This window comes from Apteryx rowi, unplaced genomic scaffold (assembly GCF_003343035.1).
Source record: "Apteryx rowi isolate R43461 unplaced genomic scaffold, aptRow1 scaffold_151, whole genome shotgun sequence".
NCBI classification, from domain to species: Eukaryota; Metazoa; Chordata; class Aves; order Apterygiformes; family Apterygidae; genus Apteryx; species Apteryx rowi.
In genome coordinates this window covers 27488-53869 of record NW_020447764.1, presented here as the reverse complement: position 1 = coordinate 53869, position 26382 = coordinate 27488, and the positions used below count along the sequence as shown (strand labels likewise).

Here is a 26382-nt window from a genome sequence, read left to right as displayed (position 1 = left end):
CGGGGCGCTGCGCCGCTGCCGCGGTTGGAGCTGCGCCGCCGCGAGCCGCGTACCCGCCTGCCTCTAATACTGGTCAGAATATCTTCCTTGTTCGAGCTAAGCCACGGTGCTTTTTCTGTGTGGGGCGTTTAAGTGGGGCGAGGAGACAGCGTTTCCTCCGTGCTCCTCGCGGCAAGTAAAAGCAGTCGTATGAAGTCGGGTGAAAGCTGCAGTTCAGTATGCGTAAGGCTCTCTTTACAAGGCTGGCTGTACAAAAACACAGTGAATCATCCTCTCTGGTCCTCGGAGGCTGTGCTTGCACTGCCAAGTTTTCTGGCACAGCTTGCTGGTCAGGGATGTGGAGAGAGGATCCGTGATCAAAGTAGCTGTGCCAATAAAAGTCCCTGGGGTAGATCCAGTCTTGCCAGTATGTTGTGTTTTGCTTGGAGAAGCTGTTCTCCATGCTGAACTCCATCCAGTAAACTGCTCCAGGCGTAAACCATGCCTGAGACTTCAGCAGTCGGTTGGAGGAAGGAGGGCAGATGCCGAGAGGAAAACCACGGGAAGCACTTCCACCCAAGCATTCCAGCACCGCGCGGTTTGGGCGGATGTCACCCAGTTCCTGCCAAACCCCTTCTCAGCCCCAGCCTTTTAGAAGGATCAATTTAAGCTCTATCAAAAATGGACATAATGGGGTTTAACCGGTAAGCTCTTTGTTAATATTGCCAATTTTTTACATAAGACAAATCAACTTATTTTGAAATGTAAATTCATGAATAAATTCCTTTAACCTCTACAGAAAATGGCAGTAATTATAGTCCTGTGTTGCATTTTTCTAGAAAACATATTTCACAAGTTTTTGAACATGAAATTGAATTAAAAAGAAAAAAGTCTGTACAAGCTAATTAATGCCTATTCCCTTAATGTTCCAAAACATAGACAGGCAAGGGACAAGATGAGAAGCACATGATGCCCAAAGCAGGCTTTAATTTAGCAGAATGAAAAAAATGAAAAATGAGCTTGGGCACATTTTTTTTGTTTTTCTTTTTAATTCATTTGTTAGAAAGTTTTTTACTGTTGCATCTGGGTGACTTTGGTTTAGAGAAATTCTGGTGACTGGGAAGCACAAATCATTTCTCAAATGAAAGAAGTCCCTGTCCTGCCTGGACTAGCGCCCTCTATCTGTATCTTGTCTCTGATCTTCAATGTGTTAGGTATACCAGGACAGGTACTTTCAGATCCTGGCAACGGGAGGAAGGGAGAAGGTAACATTCCCAAAATAAGTTGGCTTGCTCATTTTGACAGGAAGATTAGAAAGGAAGAGGGGGGAAAAAATGGAAGGAGAAAATAAGGCAGAAGGGGGAAAGGAAAAAAGGGGCATAGACAAGCCAGAAAAACAAGGATTGGCTTTTCAGAGTTAAATACTTGAAGATAATCATCAAGGTCCTGACCTATACTGTTGAGATCTGGGTTTTTTTATGTTCACAAATGACTGGCTTTTCTTCTCTTTTGGTATTCTTTATTCCTGCTGTCCCTAGTGGATGATAGAGGAATAAACTGCATTGAAGATGGTTCTTAGAGGTAAAATACAAGTACTGTTGATGTTTGTTTGACTGTATGTTCTCATTTCTCTTTCTTCTCCCCCCTCCATCTCTGTAAAATTCAGAGTTACACCATTGTGACTTTTATAGTGGCGAGATTTGAGTAGTATCAAATATATTTTTTTATGTTTAGAATGCTTATTTATCTACATTAGGAATATATTTAAGAAGTTAAGCAATGAGAAGATTAGAAATTTTCTGATAAGTCCTTGATACAGTTACTCACAAACTGTCCATGATACCATTGTGATTATTCGGAGTAGTGCATTCAGTTGCTTTCCTAAGTCAGGCTTAAATTTCCTTGTGTACTTTTGAAATTTCCATAGGGTCCTATTAACTGTACTGTAAAGACACAAAGAAGGTCCAGCTTGGTCAGACTGCTTTTGCTAGGCCCAGTATGTAGCCCGAAGGATTATACCTGAATTGTACTGTATACAGGACAAGCTGCAAAATGAATGAAACAAATTTGTAGGATGAATAAAAACATAGAAATTGTTAATGTTGGCTGTGTATGTGTAATATTTTTAAAACAATTGTCTATTAAAATAAAGCTGTTTTTCTCATAATTGTTACCACACAGCTTTTTATGCAAGGGGGCTTTTAGGATGCTAGGCTTACTGCTCCATATGTAATTATTAGACTGTTTTTAGCTGTTGTTTGTTTTTCTCTAATGTGCATAACAACAACGTTAGTGAATGTACATGTGGTAGACTTTTGAGATTTTCTTTACCATTAAACTTTGCCTTCTGCTCTTTTGTAAGAGATTCATGATTACTTTTTCAGTGATGCTTCATAAAAGCAGAAACTAATCGTGTTATGGTAGCTTTAATTAATCATCATCTGAAAAAACAGTAGATAACCAAATTACTAAAGACCAAATAACCTTGTTTTCCAGCTTCTAGAGAGGGTGGTTGTGTAGAATAATCATACAGTTGTCTGACTGAAGATAATTTAAAATACGTCTTTTAGTTTAAATGTTACAGCACAGAGATTTAGGGAAATGAAACTGCAGCAAAATCTAGTAGTAGAGGCTTTCTTTTGTTTCCTTTTGCAACAGAATTAACAGTATTAGTATTTAAATATATTTGAGAATGTAGCTGAAATTAGTAAGGGATGTGAAGGGCAATGAGAAGGCTTCTGTAGGTATGCCAGTAATAATAGGATGACCAGAGAAAATGTGGGCCTGATGGTTAGTGATGTAAGAGACCTAGTGACAAAAGATTGAGGACATCCTCCTTGCTTTGGTCTTTACTTGCAAGGTCTGTTCTCAGGCTTCCCAAGTCCCTGAGCGTGGTAGCAGAGTCGGAAGGAGTGAAATATTTCTCTAGCTGTGGTAGAGAAAGATCAAGTTAAGGGTGAGCCAGTTATATGTAACCTGGACATAGACAAGTCCGGAGGACTGGATGGGATACATCTGAGGGAGCTGGCTGATGTTATTGTGAGTATGGTCTCTGAAGGGATGTGGCTTTTGGGATGCGGGAGGGTCCCAATAACTGGAAAAAAGGAAATGTCACACATCTTCTTCGAGACAGAGGATGTGGGGAAACTACAGGCAGGTCAGCCTAACCCTAGTCTTCAGGAAGATTATGGAGCAAACCCTATTGAAAGGCATATCTAGGCATTTGTAGGACAAGAAGGTGGCTGGGAACAGCCAGCATAGGTTTACCAAAGGCAAATCGTGTAACCTATCTGATTGCCTTCTGTGATGAGATGAGTGGCTCAGTGGACAACGTGAATATTGTTTACTTTAACTGTAGCAAGGCTTTTGAGATGGCCTCCTGTAGTACCTTTGTGACCAAGTCGAAGAACAATGGACTACATGGGTGGACTACAACATGGGTGGAAAATTGGCTGGGCAGCTGGGCTCAGAGGGTGGTCAGCTTTCCAAAGTCCAGCTTTGGATGGTTACTAAGGGCTGATCCTGTTCAATGTCTTCATTAGTGACTTGGATGAAGGACAGAATGCAGCCTCAGCAAGTTTATGAATGATAGCAAATTGACAGGGAGTAGTCAAAATGCTGGAGCATGGGCCTGCTATTCAGTGGGACCTTGACAGCTTGGGGAAATGGTTCGACAGAAATCTCAGTCTTGCACCTTGGACAGAATGATGCCATGCAACAATACTGGCTAGAACAGATTGACTAGAAAGCAGCTTTGCAGAGAAGGACCCTGGTGGACAACAGGTTGAAGATAAGTCAGCAGTGTGCCCTTGTGGTAAAAAGGCCAATGTATTGATTGGCTAGAGCGTAATCAGTAGGTCAAGTGTATATTTATGTTTATACATTTTTTTAACTTCTGTCTCTTTAAAGTCAGATACTTTGGAACATCCTAACATGGTGTGGGAAGTGAAGACAAATCAAATGCCTAATGCTGTTCAGAAACTCCTTTTGGTAGTGGACAAGAGAACTTCAGGGATGAATGAGTCACTGGAGTTGTTGAAGTGTAATGAAAACCTGCCATCTTCTCCTGGATATGCATCCTGTGATGAGCACATGGAACTTGGTAAATAACCTGACTGCTTCAGAAGGAGCCAAATTCTGAAGCTGATCCAAATGTAATTTTCTTGTAGTGAAGTTACTGGAAGCTGACTGAATAAGATTACTTGTGTTTAACTTGGGTAGAGCAGCGAATATGACAGTGAATAGTGACACCTGAAAGTCTTAGTTTACAGTCACTTTTCCCTGTAACTCATTTCCAATTCTGATACACTGGCCTGTTGACATAAATATGTTCATTGAACTCAAAGCTACAAGTTTCTTCTCCTAATCTCCAGAGGAGTTTTGTTTGGCCCAGTAATAACAAACAGAAAGCTCTGGAGCTCCTCCTGCAGGGGAATTCTGCTATTGGATCAACTCCAAATAGAGATTTTGGGGAAGAGGAACATTTAACTTCATTTTTTTACATGTTGGAGAAAAACAGCATATACATTATTGAGTATTGATGTAATCAATGAAGTATTACCACATTTAATTGATAAAGTAATTAAGAACAACGATACTTAGTTACACAAGTATCTATGTAGTACAGAGTTCTGTTAACAAGCTGGTCACTGGGTTCTCTTCTGCAATCCTGTATAACGTATAAAATGTATAGATTGTTCATAGTAGTTCAGCCCTACCAGGCTGTATACCCAGCTTTCATGACTTGTGAAGTACTTAATTCCTGTTCAGTGGTGGAAACATGGAAAGCTTTACCCTGTACAGCCTCTGATGTTGACAGTTTTTAGTGGCATGCTTGTTATGCCAGATGAATTAGTTGCCTTTTATTGAATCTGCTAGTATTACAGTAAAGCAGGTTGCTACCTTTGCAGAATTCTGCAGTACAATTTTGTGTTAATTAGTCTAGTAAAAACTTAAAAAACCATGTTATCAGAATTGTGTTTTTTGTCTAGAGTTACTTGATATTTTTTGTAAAAATGCCTGTGTGAATGAATAATAGACTAGAGCTTTGGTCATTTTTATGGCCCTTTTGAAAATATTATGGATAGGATTTGTGAAATGTTGGTAATTGTGCTATGAGAAAAAAATAAGTTACTTTGTTCAGGTTGCTTCTCAATTTTTATTTGAGAGATTGTTTGTCAAGTATAATTTAGGAGTGGGTATAATTACGGTAATTTGCGTATTTGTTTGTAGATGATCTTCCTGAACTACAGGCTGTGCAGACAGATTCCACTCCACCTGCACTTTTTCAGCTTAATGCAGATGTTTCACATCAAGAATGTTCAAGGCCTTCATGGAACCAACGTACCTCAAACAGCAGTTCAGAAAGTGTTTATTCATGTGAGAATGGGGTGAACTGGTTGACAGAATTGGCAAATATAGCCACAAGTCCTCAGAGTCCTTTAATGCAGTGCTCTTTTTATAACAGGTACTGACTTTCATTTTAATTTTTAGAATTGAAACAGAACATTTCCTTTGCTCTCCAAGCTGTCTAAATTTGAACTGGAGTCCTATTTTTGATTGTCATCTTCCTGTATAGTAACTTTATTCTTTTTGCAGAAGATTGCGCAGGACTTGTTTCAGAACCTGTTGCAAAAGCTTCTTAATTGCCAGCCAGGAATGAGGTTGAACAATATAAGGGCATTCCTTAACCACAGGAAGCTCAGAAACTACAGGCATTTACCTGTTGTGAAGCAGCAGAGGAAAAGTTCTCATGAATTTGTTATGTTAAACTATATTCACTAATGCACAGACTTCAGAATTTTTTAAAATAGCTAATTGGAAATTTAATGCAATGTACTATTTATTGATATTGTTTCAGATGTATGATCTGCAAATTCCATAAGGCTGTAAGAAGCAGTATGGGAGATTGAATTTTCTCGGCTTCACCTTATATTGTAGAGCTTTGGTCTTTGGTTTATGATAAAAAAAATTAAATGCAGTACTGTTAGCAGTAATGCATTTGCAGTTTAATCATTGTGACAGAGCAGGTGTCCATATACAAGTCAGGGTACTCTAAAAATGGGGCACTAACTTCAAGATGTTTGTAAAAACTCAAGCATTATGCCAGTGAGAAGCTGATATGCAAGTGCTGCTGTCATTCGGGTGGAATATGGAAGCTATGCAGCAATTATGCTAAATACTCCCTTTGCCTGAGCTTGTACTCTTTAGTCATCGCATTTGAATATTGATGTGTGGGAAGTTCAGTTGGTATTTGGCACACGGAGACAGAAATATTTGTTCAAATTAAATTTTTCCTACCTAAGTTGAAAACTACCTTGATTGTTGCCTCTTCTTCCTCAGACTGCAGTGTAAGATACAACTTTAATGGCTACGCACACCATAAGTCATCTGCAGTGAACAGTCAGTTGCGCCTGCAGAATATCTGCTTCCTTTGAGTGAAATGAGTTTAATAATTCAGATATGGACCAGCATAGTTTTCTGTGTACATTCGGCATGTGAAAGCAAGCAGGATATTTGTATACACAAATGATTGTGAATTTAAAATTCAAATATGAAAGTTTAGTAAACAAAAACAGTTTAGAATAATGTTAGCTAAATCTTGTGTTTCCCTAATCTGAGATAGTTTAAAATTATTTTGTGTTGTAGATCATCTCCTGTTCACATAATAGCTACAAGCAAAAGTTTACATTCCTATGCACGTCCTCCACCAGGATCCACAAAGAATGATCCTAACTTCTCTAAGAATGATTTGGATGAAACACCAGTCAGACATGAAAGGGTGAGTTGTCCTGAAACATTTCTAACATAAATAAAGAAGCAAGAGTAATGGGTTAAGCTTTTCAAAAAAAGAAACTGGTTCAAAAAATGCAGCTGTTTACTTTTAATACCATTTGTATTTAAGCTAGATTTTTTTATTACTTTTCTTTTTACCGAACACAATGAACTTGTTGTGCTACATGATACAGATAGTCCACATTATAAAGAGATCATGTTCTAAAAATGGTCTGCTTCTCTTGCTTTACCTTCTGCAGCAAGGATTTAAAATTGTATTAATTCTTGTTTGCTATTTTGAAAAGGAAATACTGAACCATCTCCTTTTAGATATACAAAAATTGTCAGTCTCTTTTCTCCTTTTCCTGCTATTAATTTGTTCCCAAACCTGATCTGTTAAAAACATTGAGTCTCTCCCAGTGATTTATCTAGAACAGAATTGGCCCGATACCTTTTCCAGTTATTTGTCCATGGAATAACATGTGCTTTGATTGGTTCCTGTGGATGGCCAGAGTGATAGCTTGTGAAAGGCCTATACTTAAGCCTAAGATGATCTGTCCATAGGGGCCCAAATGGATCTCAGATAAAGGATGAAAAATAAGAACATCAGGATAGCACATATCAAGGAGAGGGGAGAAAATACTCGATTTACATTTACCGAATTCCTTGAGTGAATCTTGTCCTCATTTTGTATTCCTATTTGAACTTAATGCAGAGATGTGACTCAGATGCAGATTTGAGAGTGTACCTAAATATATATAAGACCAGCCCTAAAATCTTTTATGTTCAAATATCAACACCATTTTGTTTTTAATAGGCAAACAGTGAATCAGAATCTGGCATTTTCTGCATGTCATCACTTTCAGATGATGATGATTTAGGATGGTGCCATTCTTGGCCTTCAACTGTTTGGCACTGTTTTTTAAAAGGTAAAACATGCATTGTTGAATAAGTATTTGTTTTGCCTTTTCTTTTTTTAATAACAGAGCCTTTTTTTACATTACACTGATCCTTTTTTATTTTTTTTCTTCAAAAAAAAATCTATTAGGCTCACGCTTATGTTTTCATAAAGGACGCAATAAAGAATGGCAGGATGTTGAAGATTTTGCAAGAACTGAAAGCCATGGAAATGAGGAAAATCTTCCAGTGGGTGCTTACAAGGTAGCTGTTAGTTCTAATGAATTCATTTCAACAGGTGTAGCAAAAGATTTAGTTTGTAATGTTATCCCTGTCCCTTTATATACTGTCTCCAGGGGTTTATGGAAGACAGATTTATACTGAACCTGTCTAATGCTGATCACTATATTATTTGAGTATCTTGCCATAAAGCAATTGAACTAAATGCATTTAGGCATGCTTTGAATGTTGTATAGTCTTTACTAATTTACAGAGAGGGCACTTAAAATGTTGGTGTTCTTTAATATGCCATAAGATGATGAATATACATTTGCAGTATACGCAGGTTCATGCTCTTCTGAGGGGAAAAATTCTGAATTGTATATGTGTTCACAGGGCTATGGTTCTGATGGTTTGAAGTTGATATCTCATGAAGAAAGCATTTCCTTTGGTGAGTCAGTGCTGAAGCTGACTTTTGATCCTGGCACAGTGGAAGATGGCTTGCTTACAGTAGAGTGCAGACTTGATCACCCTTTTTATGTTAAAAACAAAGGTATGAAATTACTACAAGTACAGCATACTTGGTTTTCTATTAAAGTACTCAAAGAAAGTAGTTGCAAGTCTTACTGCCATCCTGTGTTACTCAAGAAATGGATAAAAGCAGTGTTGTAGAATCAATTGACTGACTTTGCAAAGAAAAATAGAATTTGAAAGAGCAAAACTGTAAAAATAACAGAAATATTTTATGTCTCTTGAAGGAAGATTTGGTCAAATATGATTATGTCAGTGGAGCACAGGAAAACAGATAAACTGGGGGAGGAAAGGAAAGCTGCAAATAAGAAAGGCTTTTCTCACTTGCTAAACGTAGAACTTTTGATGATGAAGATTTCCAGTTTTTGACTGCTTTTTTTGCTAGAATGAGATTCTACTTGAGATAAAAATTAACTATTTGTAAGAATTCCCTAAGTAAGTGTTTCTGATTTTTCTTTTGGGTGAAAGAAATTGTATCAGAACATTTTTATAACATGATTCCATTTAGTTGTATAGGATTGCTCCAGTTAAGAACTAGAGAGATTGTCTGGCCGTTTGTCTAATTTAACTCTTTACCACTTCAGGTTGGTCATCTTTTTATCCAAGCTTGACTGTGGTACAGCATGGCATTCCATGCTGTGAAATGCATCTTGGAGATCTGTGTCTACCTCCTGGACACCCTGATGCCATTAACTTTGATGATTCAGGTGTTTTTGATACATTTAAAAGGTAATTTTTGGATAAAGTGGCCTCAGCAGTTTTCGTATTTAATGAGTAGGCATCTTAAGTCTGCAAGAATTTAAAACATATGTAGAGCAAAAGGAGAATACTTTTGGTGATGCAAGACAAATGAGAGGGAAAACGGAGATTGAGTATCAGGAGAGCTGTGTAGTAGTGTGCTCTGCTATACTGTGAAGTAAGACCTTGGAGTAAAGTAACTTTTCAGCCCCTATTTATCATAGTTTAAAACAGATTAGATAAAGCAGTAAAGAATATATTATCTGCAAGAATTCTTTAGATAAAATGGGTTAGATTTGAATGTTCTAATACAGTTTTCCCACAATAATATGTATTCGCCAGCTATTAATGTATGCTTCATGTGCAGCTGTGTATCTTATCTGAGTAGTGTGTTAGTAGCTAATGCATATGTTACGGCTTCAGAGGACAGTGCCTTCATAATTTGTTCTTATTAATTATTTTTGTAGGTTCTGCTATTTGTCATTCTCTTCTAATACAGCAACCATATCTAACTTCAAGGTTTGATTACTTTTGAGGTTTGCCTTGCTTTGAGCAGGAGGTCGGACCAGATAGCCTTCAGAGATTGGGCCCAACCTAAATGATCCTAAGAAAGGGAATAGTATTACTCCTAAGATTTTTCTGTACTCTTTGGAGGTTTCTAGGTTAAGCAGAACCTTTTTCTATGACTTTAGCTCCTCTTTGGCATTTGATTTCAGTCCAGTGGCTTTCTGTTATTTTTTACAGTGGAAAAAAATAATTTAAAATGCTGTTTGAACTTCAAGTACTAAGTGTTCTTGTATGTTTTCAGTAGAGAGTGATAGTGAATTCAAATTGCTTGTCCTCACACATTTGCTGTCTGGGGCTTTTTCTGCTTATTTACTCGTATTCTGAACTTCATCTGTAGAGAGCTGATAAAATCATTGTATTTACATCTTACTGAAGGAACTGGATTTGTGGTACCTTATTCATCCTGCAGCACAGTAGAACACTCTGTGGACAGTTCAAATTCCTTGTCCCTCTTTTGGGGCAGTAGACAGTAAAACACTGAGCAGGGAGCATGCAGCAGCAGCAGCAGTGGGAGATAGGACAGAAGAATTTAAAAACAAAACACTCTTGCTGTTTTATGGGAGGGAGATTAGGAAAGTTGTTGGACTGTTGGAGAACAGAGAGGTCCTTTCTCATCATCTTGTGAACTGGCCTGCAAGGTTGTCAACATAATCCCTTCTTTGTTGCTTTTCACTTTTCCAAGGGATTGGATTTGGGAGCTGGCCCTTCAGTCTCTGCCCTTGCTCTGGGTTCCACTGCACAGAAAGGGGCTGCCTGTGCAGGTGGGCGCTGGGCTACCGCTCACAGTATTTCCTTGCTAGTATTTCCGTTTTATTCAGAAAACAGCCTAAACCCTTATTTTTGCCAGAAACCATGTAACCATAGCCACATTCATCAGTGAGGGAGAGGAGCCTTTGAGCGATATAGATTTTGTCTTTATTCTGTGGTGGTAATTTAGTGTTTTAAATTTATTATTGAATGGCACCTTTGGAAGTGTGTTTCCCCCATATATCATATGTAAGAATATAGCGCTGTCGTTCTGCACGCAACTAGTAGTTCCTGAGATCATAAATAATTTCTTCTGTAGTGCTTTCCATTAGAGGTTTGTTGTTGTTGTTGCTGGTCGTCAAGAAATTGTGAGGGTTGATAGTATTTGGAGGTCTAATCTGTATGGAAACAACTGATGTAAGCTGTTGAAAGAGAAATAGGGAGGAATTCTCACATTTTTGTCACTAGAGGGCAGACATTTGTCAGCTTTGAATTCAGTAGTATTCAATATCATGGGTCTTTTAAACAATGTGTTAATGTCAGTGAAAGGTTCATGGCTAAAAGCATTTGTATGTCACTGCTTAGAGCAGCTATTTGTACTTGAGTGTATCTACTTAATAGAATGGTTTCATATTTGTTGTTAACAAAAATTTGCAAGCGAACTCAACATTTATGCTCCCCAGATTAGTTATCACTTTCAGTACCTGTCATTCACTGAAGAGATTCGGGTTTTGTTAAGGTCAGAAGCAAAAAGAAGCTTATTTCAAAAGAAGGTAAAATTTGAAGACAGTGTATAATAATTGATATACAGTTGGAGAATTGATAGTACACAGTAGATCTTGCAAAGTTACAGTCCGCTGCCATATTGAAATAACTGTTAGTTCATCTACCAGATTTTTTTTTACTGACATCTGCATTAAGCACAAATTCATTATGTCACACAGAAGGTACCAGAAAGTTAGTACAGATTAAGACTGGAACAGCTATTTAGGTATCGTACATGAAAAATACTTGAATCATTATCTGATATGTCTTTTTCTTGTAGTTATGATTTTACACCAATGGATTCCTCTGCAGTTTATGTGCTAAGCAGCATGGCTCGCCAGCGTCGTGCTTCTCTATCTTGTGGAGGATCAAACAATCAAGATGCTGAGAGATCAGAATGCAGTAAAAACTGTGCATCTATGGCATCATCGCATCTTTCCTCCAATTCTTTGTACAGCAAAGCTGGCAAAAGCCACAGCTCAGGGACTGCGAGTACTGTGAGTGCCACTTCTCCAAACAAGTGCAAAAGACCAATGAATGCCTTCATGCTTTTTGCCAAAAAATACAGAGTTGAATACACTCAGATGTATCCAGGGAAAGACAACAGGTAATAGTATAAAATTCTAACTTTGATCTTACTGTTGAGCTAGCAGAATATACATGTCCCATTTTAAAACCTAGAGTGGACTAAATTTTGCATTTGAAATAAAATTTGTGTATGTTGTTCTAAGAATCAGTTTGAAAGATGCTTTAAATATTTACAATACTCAGTAAATTTGACACACTTAAGCCATTTTTGGCAGACATCTTTTGAGAAAGCATTTGGGTAAAGCAGGTGAGATACGTATATATGTGCACAGGCAGAGTCACAAATATACGCAGTCTTTGTTTATACCAATAAGAAATGTTAACGGAAAAAAACACCAAGTTCTCCACTCGTGTGTTGTAATGGAAAAAGGGGAACTTCTGGTTCTTGATAGCCAAGCCATAATTATGTTTTGACATAGTACTGTAAATTGTTCAGTGCAGTTATGATCTTTTTTTCTCAGTTTGTATATCTTACAAAAAATGGGGCACTGATTGTTAGGATGTTTGAAAGATCTAAATTCAAACAGTAATGAAGTGTTGCCAAATTTTGCTTGTCCTAAAGGTACTACTGAACAATCTGCTGAAACTTGCAGGAAGAGTTAAATGGCTGTGTGTTTGTGGGGAGGGTTCTTCGCTGGTTTGCTTTTACTTCTGTTTTTATGTATGTGCACATGCATGTCCTATTTTTTAATGAAGACACCCATGATGTGTGTTTTAAATAATCCTAAGATTTCATGCTGATTGTGCATATGTAAATATAAACTGAAGGACATGAACATGCACCCATTTGTATATAATATGTTATGGATATAACATTATGAAAGGAAGATTGTTGCCATAAAAATCGCATTGTCACATAATAATTCTAGTACTAAATCTGGCAAAATGTAAAGGTGACAGGGCTTTGAGAGGGTTTTGGCTGTTACTTAACGTTCTGGTTGGGAGGCTTTAAACAGTGTTAAGAAATTAAATCCTACCATACAAATAACCCATCCCTAAATGCCATCTGGTCTTCTGTGTCATGGCAATGATGTTCTGCAATGTTTATAGTAATTTCAGTGAAGCAAATCTGCTGTCTTCAAATTCATTGCAACTACCAATAAGAAATAGAAAGTGAGCTAGGAAAGTTTATGATGGTTGTATTTTTAATTTTAAATGCTGATTTCAAATAGATGCAATGAGCTGGAGCTGCAGCTGGATGGATGTCAAAATAGTTTGAATATTTCCATGAGCAGGTTTATGTTGAAGGAAAGTGGCAACAGAACAAATTACAAATAAGTTTTGGAGTGCAGTGCTCCCTGTGCCGTTTGAAAGACAGTGCTTTTGAACGCAGTTTCTTGGCATCTATCAAATACAATGCAGAATAAATCATACAAGTTAGTGATAATGGATTTTACAGGCATTTTCCTGCTGTTGCTGAAGTGTTGCTGAGGCATTCATTAATTTGTCATGTTTTTTAAGTGTAAGTATATGTAGTTTTCAGATCATGGAGTAGATCTTACAGTTGGTTATGTTTAGGACCCAGTTCTGTACCCTTGAGTTCTTAGGTTTGTTACAGTCACTTTATTTTGTTTATGCATACGAGAAAGCACAGAACTTGAGGTATTCTGAGCTGAACTGTCTCTGTTCTGAGAAAAAGCAGACATCAGAAGGTGAAGCCATGCCAAAAAGATTGTGAGCTTTAAACAGCCAAAATGCAAGTCCACACTAACATGGTTCTTATAAGTATTGTAGACCATAGGGCCATACTTCAGAGACTTCCACTGGTGTTAGGGTAACACTTGTTTCTTTTCCAGGTATTTTTACTGTAGCCATAGTTGGGCTTTATCCTGCATTCAGAAATACTTGAATACTTTGAGTCGTGCAGATTGTAAAGGTGAAGGAACTTATATGAACTATCATAGCACTTGTTAATAATGGTTGTACAGGTGCATGTAATTACTCAGAGTGAACTTCAGGTCTTCTCAGATCCTGTTTTACAATTTGCTTCTTTATGAATTTGCTGTAATATAAGTGGTTGTGTCCTCCAGTCTATTGCTAAAATGTTTTCAGGTATCCTGTTAGCATTTGAAGAGGACAGGGCAGTGTACAGAGCACTCTGAAGTCCTGATGATGTGAAAGGGCACCTAAGGCAGTGGTGCAGTCGAGTCAGTTTTTTCTTACCTCTTTCTGGTCAGCAGAATTAGGTCTTTGCCAAATTACGTTAGAGAAATTTCTCTGTCCATATCTTTTTGCAGTCTCAGTGGTTCACACCTAGGAATATTTCCTTTGAAGAATGAAGCTTTTGTCTCTGTACCAGATTTTTGAAGCTTTGAAAACATACAGATCTGTACTTAGTTTCTTTGCCTCAGTGCAGTTTTGTCTCTGGAGATGCAAAATTTTTTATGTTTTAAATACAAAGATTTCAGAAGCTGCTTTTTTATTTGGAAATGCAATAGCTTTTTCAGCAGTCTGTCTGGGTCACAGTGTTCTTTTCTGGGGGTATGAGTGCCTGACTACAAAATAGTGACAAAAGAGGCAGGTTTCTGGTGCTGTTGATATGCCTCTGGGTACTGCCAAAATGTACAGAAAATATGCTAATTAAACTGGAGTGTGTTTACTTCTAATGATAGACCAAAAATACTGATTCTTAATTTGGAGAGAAAAACAGAAAATCCATTGCCAAAGAGGCAGACTGTACAATGGATTTGCTGTTGATGGGATCTGGTTGCATCTAGAGGAGTTTGCTCTGAGGAGTCACCAGAGCATTTGACAGAACAGGCTTAGTGGCAGCCTCAGTGGAGTTCTCACTGTGCTCCCTGAATGCTCAGGAGCTCATAAAAGCCTCATTGGTACTACAAAGTCTTTCAGGATTAAAATCCATTTTCTTGTTGGTACGGAGCAAAACAGCCTTCTTCACAATTGCCATATGTGAAGTGCTGTGGAAATGCTTGATGACACTGTGCTCTTCTTGATTATGTTAGAAAGTCTATGAATAGCTTTACAGCCTACAGGGAGCTTTTTAAATGTGAAAAAGCAAAGTACTTAGTTGTATACACCTTTTTCTTAAAGGACTAGTAATAAAACTTTCATCATTGTAGTTGTGATCATTGATCAGACAGCTGTTTGGAGATTTTATTCTGCAAAAGGATGGAGTTATGTTTTGTGTTAATATTGACCCAACATTTGAGACTGAAGTTAAGCAATATGGCATGATAGTATGGGGAAATACTGTCCAAAGGTCATGAAGTTTATAAGGAGTAGGAAAAACAATTCACATTCAGCTCTTAGAAATAATGATGATAGGTGTGTTAGAACAAATAGTTCCTCCTTGCATAGGAATATTTGCATAGGAACTTACCAGTACATTCTGCCCACCTGTGTTCCCTAGTGCACATTAAAGGTGGAGAAAGCTACCTGCATCTGTTCAGTGGACATGGGGATTTGCAGTTAATCAAATCTTTGTTAGGCTGGTATGTGATTGGTTTGGTAAATGATCTTATAAAACAAAAGCACAGCAAAACAAATGTAAATTACCAGGTAGTAGTTTGCATCAAGCTGATTTTTTAACATCCCTATTTTGCTAGCTTACGCAAGTTGCAGCGTATTCAAAGGTACACCCCTTGAAAGGTCAGAACTTGCATTGACCCATGCTAAGGTAACACAGACATCCCAGCTGTTGTTTAACTGGTAAAGGAAGTATAAGAAGATCATCAGAAACATGATTGCTTAAAAAAAGATTCTTTAAAAAGATGCAGTTGATTTCTTCTATGTGTATGTACTTCTTCATGTTTAACTTGCATTTTTCTTTAAAGTGCTGAGATCAAAAAGGAGAATTAGGGGATTTCTTAAAAAAAATCCTTTCCTGACCATTCTATAAACATTTATCTTGCAGAGCCATAAGTGTGATACTTGGTGACAGGTGGAAGAAAATGAAAAATGAAGAAAGACGGATGTACACACTAGAAGCCAAGGCCTTGGCAGAAGAACAGAAACGTTTAAATCCTGACTGTTGGAAACGAAAACGAACAAATTCTGTATGTTTTGTCAAAAAAATTTTCTCATTATGCAGTTAAATGTGTTCATGTGGTAGCTAGAGTGTTTTCTTTTTGTTCGGAATTTGCTGTCTACTTCTATTTCTTGTGTTAGCCCAAACCTTCATTTTATTTTTATTTCCCTGTGTCCTGTAATGTGCTTCTGGACAGTTGCAGGAGACAGATCCAGAGGATGGTGTGTCTCCAAATATTTTGGGGAGTTTCCATGAATTCTGTTGGTCTGAAAGTGAGTATGCTTGCATAATACAGAAGAAGGGCATCACACTTTCTGTTTTTCAATTTAGGAATAAACTTATTTTATAAGGCTGTTCCTAAATTGAAATCTGTTCATTTCCCCAAAAAGCACTAAAGCGTTCACAGATTCCTTTTCTGATGTGAGTCAGTCATTTTCCTTTTTCTTCAGTAAAACCTTTATTTCTTTACCCTTTCATAAGCTTTTTTGCTGTTAATTTATATAAGTAAATATGGAGCTACTGAGGGAGCAAATCTATTATTTCTTTCTCTAATCCCTTTCATTTATTGCTATGTGTTAATTGTAAAAAATACAGTAGGCAACACTTTGCTGTGAGGAAATAAGTTGTTTTCCACTTTGTAGGAGGCCATCAATTTAAGAGTCTGAAGCAGCATATTAGTAGGCGGTGAATGTATTAGGTAAAATAAGGGCTTTCAGCTAATGGATCTCATAAAAATGACATCAGAAAGGGACATTCTGCCAGGCTACGTGTTAAACCAGAAGAGTATGTTGGAAGAAAAGGTCCAGTCGGTGCACAGAATGCCGTGGACTTTCATCAGCTGTTTTATGTCGGGTAGGACACTGTTTGATGTGGCCTTGACAGGCTTAACATTTGATCTTCAAACTGTCAGCTTGGGACTTCAGCTTTGAGTGTAAAAGAGGTTATTTTTCTCAAGGGCATATGCACATGTTGTTTTAAGGCTGAACAAGAAATGCTCCAGGACTAAGTTGCTGCTTTTCTTACTGCCGTACATACTTAGTGCTGAGTTTTCAATCCCTGAGCTGCAGGAGTCTTCACCAAAACCCCTGCCAGGAACAAGCTGTTTTTCTGTTTGGTGTATCATTCTACATGTCGCACTATAGCCTATTATTTTAATCAACAGTGACATTTCCTGTTAGATTATTGTTGTGGTTTTAGTTAAAATAATTCCATTTATTAATTCTGTTTTTACACTGCTGCAGTCTTGGGCATTGAATTGTGAAGTCTAGAGTTCCATCCTAGGTTTGAGTTCATGGGAGCTTAACAGATAATTATTTACAGAGATTGAGTTCAGTTCACATGGGCACCTGTGAACTTCAGGGAACTCAGGGGAAGGTGTGCGTGTCTGTCTGTACAACTGAAAGCAACATTTGTCTTGGCCTTAGTAAGAAGGATGGCTTTCTTACACTACCTTATAGTAGGATTTTCCCTGTTTCCTAAGGTATTCAGGCCAGGATAATAGTATCTGTAGACCGTACTGTGTTGGTACTATGACAACAGCAGCAGGAAATATGCTGTTTAATTGAATTTCAGTGAACTAAGAATTTCATTCACAGCTTGGTTAGCTTTTCAAATAATGGTAGTTGACTCCAGGCTTTGCCAAAGTAGTCTAGATGGTCTTTTGATGACCTGGGGATAAAATTATCTGTGTTTTAGAATGTTTTTGGTTTTCTTTCTTCTGCATAATTGACCAATAATTTATACTTGTGGCTTTCAAAATAAATGTTTTCTGTGTTTAAGATTATGTCTGTGTTCCTCTTTGCGTTGTTACTGCTAACATGTTTTCCTCTTCTCTTTCTCAGGGCTCACAACAGCATTAAGCTAGGATTTTCCTGTTAACTCTGTATTTACAAAATGGCTTTTGCTTGATGGCAAGAAGATACAAGATCAAGGTCTTACTATTTGTTGTGAATTTCTGTGACCATCATTGGCACCATCAAGTCGGAAGTGATTAAATATGAATGCAGATTTGCTTTTTACAATAGAACATTAAGTAAGCTGAAACTATCAACATGTTAAACCAAATTGCCTTATTTTTCTTCCAAACTTCATATATGTATCAGGTAATATAGGCTTGAAAATGGATATCCTGTGGTGCTAAAGTACTTTAGAAAGAGGCGAAGGAGATGATGTGTATAAATGTTTATTTTTAAAAGAAAATGTACAAAAAAGGGGAATTTTAAAATATGTAACAGCTGTTTATACATTGATTCTTATTGCTGATTAATATGTATTGCACAACCATATTACTAATTACAATTCTGGGACCTGGGATTTTCTGAAATGGCAAGATGTAGTATTACCAACCTGTAGCCTCCCAGTCTGCCCAGTTGCCAACAAGTTACCAGAATGTGTGGTAAATGGAGAGTGTAGTGTAATGTAGCACAGGAGCTGCTTCTTGGATTGCCACATATAAAATCTGTATCCACAAGTGAGATATTTTTGCACCAGCTGGCAAGAGTGAGAGCTGTTGCTTCCAATGGAAACAATAGCCCAGGCCAGGATGAAATGAATAAATAGCATTATCTCAAGAAAAATGGTGCTTTTGATACTGTCACCATCATAGTTTTAACTTTGTGTTTTGTCTTTGCCACATATTCTAGGATGATATTTTATTTTGCCATAAGACATCTTTATGGTGGGGGCAAACTTTGCACTTAACTGTACGTGCAACACTTGCACTTTACTTTTTTTTTCTTCCAACTGTCGAAAATTAGAGCAGATGCATTAGAACTACAGTTGCTTTTGCTGTGAACTTTTACAATCATGGCTTTTCATGTTACTAAACAGCTGTGTGTGTTTTTTTTGTTTTTTTGTTGTTTTTTTAAGAATCACAACTGTAAATTTCAGTTCATGACACGTCTACATGATGTTGCCCCTAAGATTTTTTGCACACTATATTCTTGTATATTATTTCAAATAAATTCATTAAAATTTGGTGTTGCGTATTTTATAAACTGCAGAAGACTAATCATTAAGTCAGTCCTGCACAGATGAGCAAGGTCTGCATGAAAATCTTTATATGAACCCATACTAAATTTGTAGAATATCTTAAACCAAGTAGAGCTGGTAAATGTATTTTGATGCTTTGTAGTTAGGAAGTTATTGGAGAATTTTAAATACTGAATTCAGGATTGGATAGTGGATGTTCTTTATTATACTTTAAGCAAAAAGAAAAAACTGAAATCAATATAAATTATTCCAAAGCAATGCAAGTGCTATAGAAAATCATTTACATTATTTGTAAATATTTTTCTTTGTGTTAAACTTAGTGATTTTTAGATGGAAAGCGATAATTGTAGCATTTCGAAAGTACATTTTTCTCAGGCTAAAATGTATTCAACTCTAAAATTGTACTTGTAGGAAGAGAGCTACTTCTGCGTTTGAGCTATTTGGTAATTCAGTACTTGAGTATGTTCTAATTTTTTTACCTTTCTAAATTCAAAAGGAGTGCTAGAAAATGATTAATTTTTATTAGATGTAGATGCACAGCACATACATAAAAATTATATAATTTCATTATAATATTTGTGTAAAATAAGTTCCTATGATGAGAACATAAAGTGAGATGATACTAGAAATTTCATAGACAAGTAGGTAACATTTCACTGTGAAGCTTATGTATTCAGAAATAATTTACATCATTAACCCTAAGCATGAGGCACGTAAGAACCACAGCAGTATTGCTGTCCAACCTTTGTTTTGAGGAGTTGTCCAGAATCTTTCACTGAAGGGTGGACACTGCTTTTTGCAGCAGTTGGACCATTATGGGGTAGACTGGTGCAAACTCCTTCCCTTCTTTAGTTCTTACTGATTGAACGTAAGCTTCCAGTGCACCTCTAAAGAAATAAAGAGAAATAGCTAAAACAACAAAATAGTGTACAAGTACTGTAAGTTCGGGATCTGAAACTGCAATTAATCAAACGCTTTCTTTCCCTACAACAGAATTTGCCTTAGATGATTTTACATCTCTCTATGGAAGGAAGCGGGGAAGAAAGACTTTACAAAGATCTACATAATTGTTTCATGATCTCGCTTTCCTTTCTTGCATGTTTTGAGGAGTGAACAAGTTAACATTTAAATAATCAGCAGCAGCATGTTGCAGATGGCTTGAAATGACAGCTCTGACGCACAGACTCAGGCACATTGCTGTACTGGTAACCTTTAGAAATGAAAAGAATAGACTCCAGCTGCCGCAGACAGTAAGACTTACAGAATGTACAACTTACTTACAGAATGAAAACTGGGACGCTGGTGAACAACTGAAATGCCTTTAGGTGATTTCCTGGCTAAGTCTTTTGAACTACTGTCTTTTGGGAAATACTGTTCTATACCATGAGACAAACTGTATGTGTGCATTTGTACATCTCTGCTGTGTTTTACTTACACATTGTCATAGGATCACATATACAAATAGTAAGTAGTCTTGTGTGATTTCCACAAGTACAGAAATTTCAAAGCTAAAAGGGGCTACTGCGAAACATAATCTAAATAACTTGCTTTATAGTATAGGGCCACATGTTTCATCCAACAATTCCAGTAAATAGGATTGTTGTATTACAAAATATATACATGTAAAAAAAACAAAGACTCTATAAATGCTAAACTGTTCAGATTTTGACTTAGTATTTTATTTTGCCATATTTTAATATGGCCTAGTAATTTAATTGATTCCTTCACCTTTCACCACCCTGCCCCCGTTTTTTCTACTCCTGTTTCTTCATGTAATAGATAAAATGAACTTGAGGGGGATTTCTTTAAAACCCCTTATGTTACTTTTTGTTGGTGCTGTTTATAGAAAAATTGGGACATTTAGGAAAACAGCCACACAAACTACAGACCCTCTTTCAAGTGGTGACTAAGACACTATTGGTACATAGCTGTTCCTCTTCTGTTTGGTGGCAGCAGCAGCGCTAACACAGGAGACCTTGCCGGTGGTGCCCAGGACCTTCCTGGCCAGCAGCTAGTCCCGCTGCTCAGGCCCAAGAAGCAGTGCTGATGACGACCTCAGCATCGCTGGGTCGCCGACGAGCGAAGCAGCCTCAGTTTACTCATCTTCTGCATTCTTTTATGGAAGTACTGGCCATACCAGCTGCTACCTCACATGCAAGGGGCATGTTTGCTCTGCTGCTGTGGGATCAGCTGGGTTTTTGGTACTGTGACAGGAGGAAGGTGGGTGGTTGTCATGCACAAGCTGGGGCTTAACAGATGGTAATGGTGAGCCGCAGGCTCTCTGGGCTACGTGCATAGGCCATAGCAAGTGTAGGATCGTGCATGTAAGCAAGAATGAACTGCTGAAACACTGTGGGCTGCGGCAAGGGGGGGCCATAGCTATATTTATGTTCAGTGTCACTTCCAATGGACAAGCTAGAGGTGAAATACAACAGCCTGCAAAAAAAGAGTTCAGGGAACTGAGGCAGAGTTGACAACCCATTCATGCCTGCTGGCAGCTAAAAATGGTAAGTACGTAGGCATTTAATTATCCAAGGCTTAAGGAAATGAGAAACACTCAAGAGTGAGGCTCGTAAGCCTGTGTGTTTCAATGAAAAAAATACAATCTGCAGGTAGATGCTGACTAGAGAGTCACAAAAGGCAGGGATCCCTGTGGGATACTGTAGCAATGGGAAGCTACACAGGAGCACAGCAAACCTGGCAAACCAGAAGACAGTAGGAAAGAGCAGGGTCATAATATACTTTATTGCCTGAGAGTAAAGCTATTACTAAACCAACAGGGAATTTGAGCTTCCTAAAAGAAAGCTAAAACCCAGCCATGTCAGAACTGTGTTCATTTAATAGCAAAGTTCGTTTAATAACAGGTGGGAGATGCTCTTGAGGCCAAAAGCTTGTATTTAGCTTGCTGGAGAGATGCAGATGATAGATATAGTCAGTTTGGGGTTCTGAGCAGGTAGTGACAGTGATGAGGGCCCATCCTGGCAGGCTGATCCCAGGGCTGAACAGGCTTCTACCCACACGTCCAATCCCCCATCAAAGCCAGGCACTGTTCTGTAAGCCTCACTGCCAACTGTAACAGAAGGAGTTGGATGTGTGCACTCACAAACGCGTACGCGTCTGCCGCCAGACTACCTGGGCTGTCATCTTATGGGGCGCAACGGAGAGAGTGAAGCGTTCAGCTGTGCAGCCAGGAAGCCTGAGGCAGCTATTCTGCTGAACACAAGATGGAAACGAAACCGCCCGGGCATGAGGCAATGCCTACCACCCACCGCAGCCCTTCATCTCCCTGCTGAACTAACAGCTGGAATCCAGATTCGCTGAAGCACAGGGCACAACGTCCAAGACTGAGGCAATGAAACGGGAGGACTGGACTATTGGAGAGAATTAAGAGGTTTCCGAAGAATACAATGATTGAGCAAAGAAACAAATCCTCACGCTGCCAGGATGCACTTGAAAACTCTTTTCAATTTTAGTAGCAATTTACTAGTGAGTTACTGCTAAGTGGTCCACCCCAGGTACCAACACACTCTGAAGGGTCGCTTTTGTGGGTTTTTTGCACATCACCACCACCAACAAGAGATCAAATTAACCCCCTGTCCAGTCAGAAAGCCAGGGAAAGGATATTTTATTCTCCAATATGTTATCTAGTCAAAATAAAACCTATTTTCTGGACTTGGTCAGCTCCCTGAAAATGCAGCCTCTCTTCCCACTGGTCTCTTGGGAACAGCACAGGGTTACAGGGAGACAACAAGCAGAAAACTCTGCTAGCTGCAAAAAACCAAACTGCTTCAGGTGCAGTTTCCCCTCACTCCTAGCACACCACGTTAGCATGACTGACTGGGGAGAGATCAGGCATGTCCTTAGGTAATTTTTAAATCCCAAGAGAACAGAGAGAATGGGGGAAAGGAAGGTGGAGAAAACAGCAGGTTAACTGAGCTTTTGAAATGAATTGGCCTCTTGTGGCAACGAGGGGCATGCTCGGAGCATGTAACGAGCAAGACCCAGCAGTAGGTGAGAGACGGTGGCAGGGGAGGCTCACGGCTCATTTCAAAGCAAAGGGAGACACTTTAGGAGAATCAGATTTGTGTCACATTTCCATGGATAGAAGAAAGTCAGCAGGAGTCATTAAACATGTTAGATTTTAGTTACCTTCTGCAAAGGATAGTCCCTTATATTAAAAAGACAGCTGAGAAATGCCTGTGACAATTTTCTTCACCGGAATCGTCAACCATTCATCTTGCAGAATCTCTCCCCTTCCACTCACCAGTGTCCCTGGCTTTTCCTCTATACACTGCCCAAAGTTAGCTGGTCACAAATAGTTTTTAGAAGTCATCAAAAGCTGAAAATAGAAAACTATACTGACCTGTTAACTTACAAAACTCTGATACCTCTTGGTGAAGTTGTGGGTTGGCATCATTATCCAGATGGTAACACTGCCATCCCTTTCCAACTTTTGATTATCTCACAGTTCTTGAAAAAGGTGACAGAGATAACCAGACACTTTGGAGGAAAGGGGGGAGCTCTACCCTAAAAGCAGCTCCCAAGACCAGTCAATGCCAATGGTAATCCTGAGGCAGAGGGTTATCCCCATCAGATCAAACGAGGGACTAAGATGCTGTTTGCCATTAGGCTTTACTAAGTGCTAAGAACCACCTGGGCTGACACTAATAGAGTCCTGCTGTCACACCTTCCAGCAGCTTTTATCTTTTTTCTTTCTCTCCAGCTCAGAAGAATCTGATTTAGCTGGCAAAATCAACTCCATTATTGGCAGCTGCCATGACCACAGGACTCAAAAAGTAGCTGAAAGGAGCTCCGTAAATTGTTTCGTGGTGGTTGGTCAGGTCTCAGAACTGCCATCAGACAGTTTGGTGGTACTACTCCTTCCCCAGCAAAGCGACACACATGGTGACAGAAGCTGATCTTTCTCAGATGTCTTCTGTTGTGCTTTCTCATTTACTGTGACTTTCCTCTCTTCGTTTTGAATCAAACAGAATCAAACTCCAGAACCAAACTCCATCAACATCACCAGCCTGTGAATGTCTTAGCTAAATCTTTCTTTTCCCCTCAAAAGTCAACCAATAATTACTACTCCACTACCACTACTATGAGAATTCTCATTTTCCTAAAACAGATCATATACAGTTCCACATTAAATAAGAAGAAAAAAGCCTTCTCAGTATTCTAAGACTAAATGCATTCACTATTTTCCCATGTTTGCATCTTCAATAAAAGTATTTAAATGCTTTAACAGTGATTTTTAAAATGCAAAGTAATAACTTGACGTGAAACCAAAAACAACAAAAGTTTGGTTAAGTCAGTAAGAGTTTTGCTAAAGGTCAAATCCATGATAAAGGCATGGTGAGCACCAGCCTTCACCAAATTTAACATTTACATCGGGTTCTTCTGACTTGTCAGCCTTCAATTTTTGAAGGTTATTTTGCAAATCCCACAACATCTCCCATCAGTGGGGATTTCACTGTAATCCTGGTGGGAACAACTGATGGGAACTGCAATGCCAAAGGAATGAGCAAGTCACAGAGAAACATCTACAGGCTGGAGAGAGAACATGGGTACTTTTCTAGAGCAGGACAGGCCAGGGGGAATTACCTGCTTCAGGTATCCATGGGAGGCAGGGCAGCAGTCTGCCTCCCACGTGGGCAGGCATAAGAAAGCAGCTGGAGAGGCCTCGCACTGAGCAAGGAGGATGAAAAGCTGCCGCAGCTTATAAATGCAGGGAGCCAAGAGGCAGCTGCAGCTGCTCCGAGCACATGTCCTTTCTGCCTTCCAGGCCACCAAAGAGCAGCTCACGCAGGTTGTGTGGCCGAGCTCTGATCTGCTCAGAAGATGCTCCTCTGCACCACTGCCCGAGGTAACAGGGACCCCAGAAGACACGAGGGCAACATGCCAGGAGCCCTGACCATCCCATTCGGTACAGAAACCTTGTAATAAAAGGTCCAGGTAGTAAAATGGCAGAAATTATGAATCCAGCAAGAAAGGATATTTGGAGTCCAGAGAAAAACAGCGAGGTTTTTTTAAAAGCGCGAGGGAGGCAGGGGGTTGTGAGAGTTAACAGCAGGAATGATCATAAAAAGGTTTAATTTCAGAACTGCATTTGGGATGGGAACTTTGCTCCTTTGAAGGCAGTTGTGTAATTTAAGTGTGGGATTTCAGCACTACGACATACAGAAATACAGACGGTGCAGGAAGCTGCTTAGGGCAAAACAACTGGTTTGCTGGAGCGCGCCGCCAGATTTTAGCTCAGGCTGACCAAGGGCAAAACTGTGCAACTTTTAACAATATGCTTCACCACTGCTGCCGTGATGTTCACATGACAGCAACTCCTTTGGGGCAATATACTAGTTTAATAGCAATGTTAACACTTGAAATGCAGATCTTGTGATGATATTTTTGTAAGTTTTACTGGTCCTACCTCAAACCAGCTTTTGTAAACTACACTGGCATCAAAGAATTCAATTCTGATGCATCACTTTACCATTAAAATCTTGTATTAAAAAAAAAAAAAAGATGCCCTGTAGAGGACACTGTAAAAGCACTAGTACATAAGAGGTAATGAAAGAATAAATGGCATCATGGGTGAAATCAGTATTATCAAGTCTCCCGCACAGAAGAGATCACAGCTGCTATCATATAAAAAGATGTAATTTATAGCTATATTACTGATATTTAAGAAGATGGAAGAAACCCTGTTTATGTAATATACTAAACATACTCTTGAGGGGATTAGACTAAATAATGCCCTAAATTCAGCATCTTCCAGTCTAATAAAGGACATAAAACCTGTTCAGCAATCTGTTTCTATTTTAAAAGACAAGCTATGGTATACATTACAAATACTGTTTGTAAAAGAGATCTATGGAAAGAGGGTTGGTGGGATGTTCTGCATATATTAATGCTTCATTAAAAATGCCATAAGAAGTAAGAAAAAAAACCCTAAGTTTAAGATGCCCTCCCACATAAGGAAAAGGATTTTAAAGCACTTGTTAAATTACTTCACTTGCTTGAGCAAAAACATGAGCTTTCTTGGAAATCAGGACAAGCTGATTATATAAGACCCAGCTAGTTCTTTTTTAAATGTTTTTTCAACCCATGAAGATCTATATCTACAGTTAAAAAAAAAAAAAAGATGTGTATGATCTGAGCTTTGGTTCTTAAAGGAATCTTAATGCGTATCATTTAGAATGACTCCAATTACTTCCTTACTTTTACATGGTATTGTGACTGCTTGGGCATTCCTGAGCTTTCCCTCAGTCAAACAGAACCTGACTTACACGGCAAGCTTCCTGCGGCAGGGATCAGCTTTTTGTTCAGCTTGTACGTAAGGCCCGGTATACTCAGGTCCCTCTCAATTACCAGAGCCGCTGGGGGTCTCCTGAAACACGGCGAGAGCCTAACAGCAGTTGCACACAGGCCACTGAGAAGTAAGAGGGTAGGCTGAGGGTCAGAGTTTTCTTTAGTATTTTGCTAAAAGTCTGTTTGCTCTGCAAAATTCAAGGCAAAGATGTAAACGGAAAATATGCTGTGTAAGAGTACATCTGTCTGACACCAGACCTATTTAATTAAGTACTATAAAAGTTACT

At 38.6% G+C, this 26382-nt stretch overlaps 2 protein-coding genes across 7 annotated transcripts in view; one reads left to right on the top strand and one right to left on the bottom strand.

Annotated features, from left to right (window-relative positions):
- The first annotated feature begins 49 nt into the window (after positions 1–49).
- HBP1 (HMG-box transcription factor 1) lies at positions 50–18769 on the top strand. 6 transcript variants are annotated; one of them, XM_026059044.1, is made up of 14 exons: positions 50–683; positions 1518–1560; positions 2852–3018; positions 3889–4081; positions 5212–5446; positions 6628–6760; positions 7571–7682; positions 7802–7914; positions 8266–8422; positions 8985–9129; positions 11498–11824; positions 15680–15821; positions 15990–16065; positions 17635–18769. In XM_026059044.1, exons 4-14 carry the CDS (start codon positions 3913–3915, stop codon positions 17655–17657), a joined length of 1632 nt encoding a protein of 543 aa, XP_025914829.1. In that variant the 5' UTR covers positions 50–683; positions 1518–1560; positions 2852–3018; positions 3889–3912; the 3' UTR covers positions 17658–18769. The 6 variants fall into 6 exon arrangements, with proteins under 6 accessions (XP_025914829.1, XP_025914826.1, XP_025914825.1 ...); XM_026059041.1 differs by lacking the exon at positions 2852–3018 and having other exon boundaries at positions 51–683; XM_026059040.1 differs by lacking the exons at positions 50–683; positions 2852–3018 and having other exon boundaries at positions 718–1560.
- Positions 18632–26382, bottom strand: part of LOC112962646 (conserved oligomeric Golgi complex subunit 5-like) — a gene marked incomplete at its 5' end in the record, with an annotated part of 30178 nt that continues 22427 nt past the window's right edge. The window contains one exon of the mRNA XM_026058995.1: positions 18632–19671. Within this exon, the coding sequence (XP_025914780.1) occupies positions 19557–19671 (115 nt within the window). The remainder of the gene's footprint in view (positions 19672–26382) is intronic.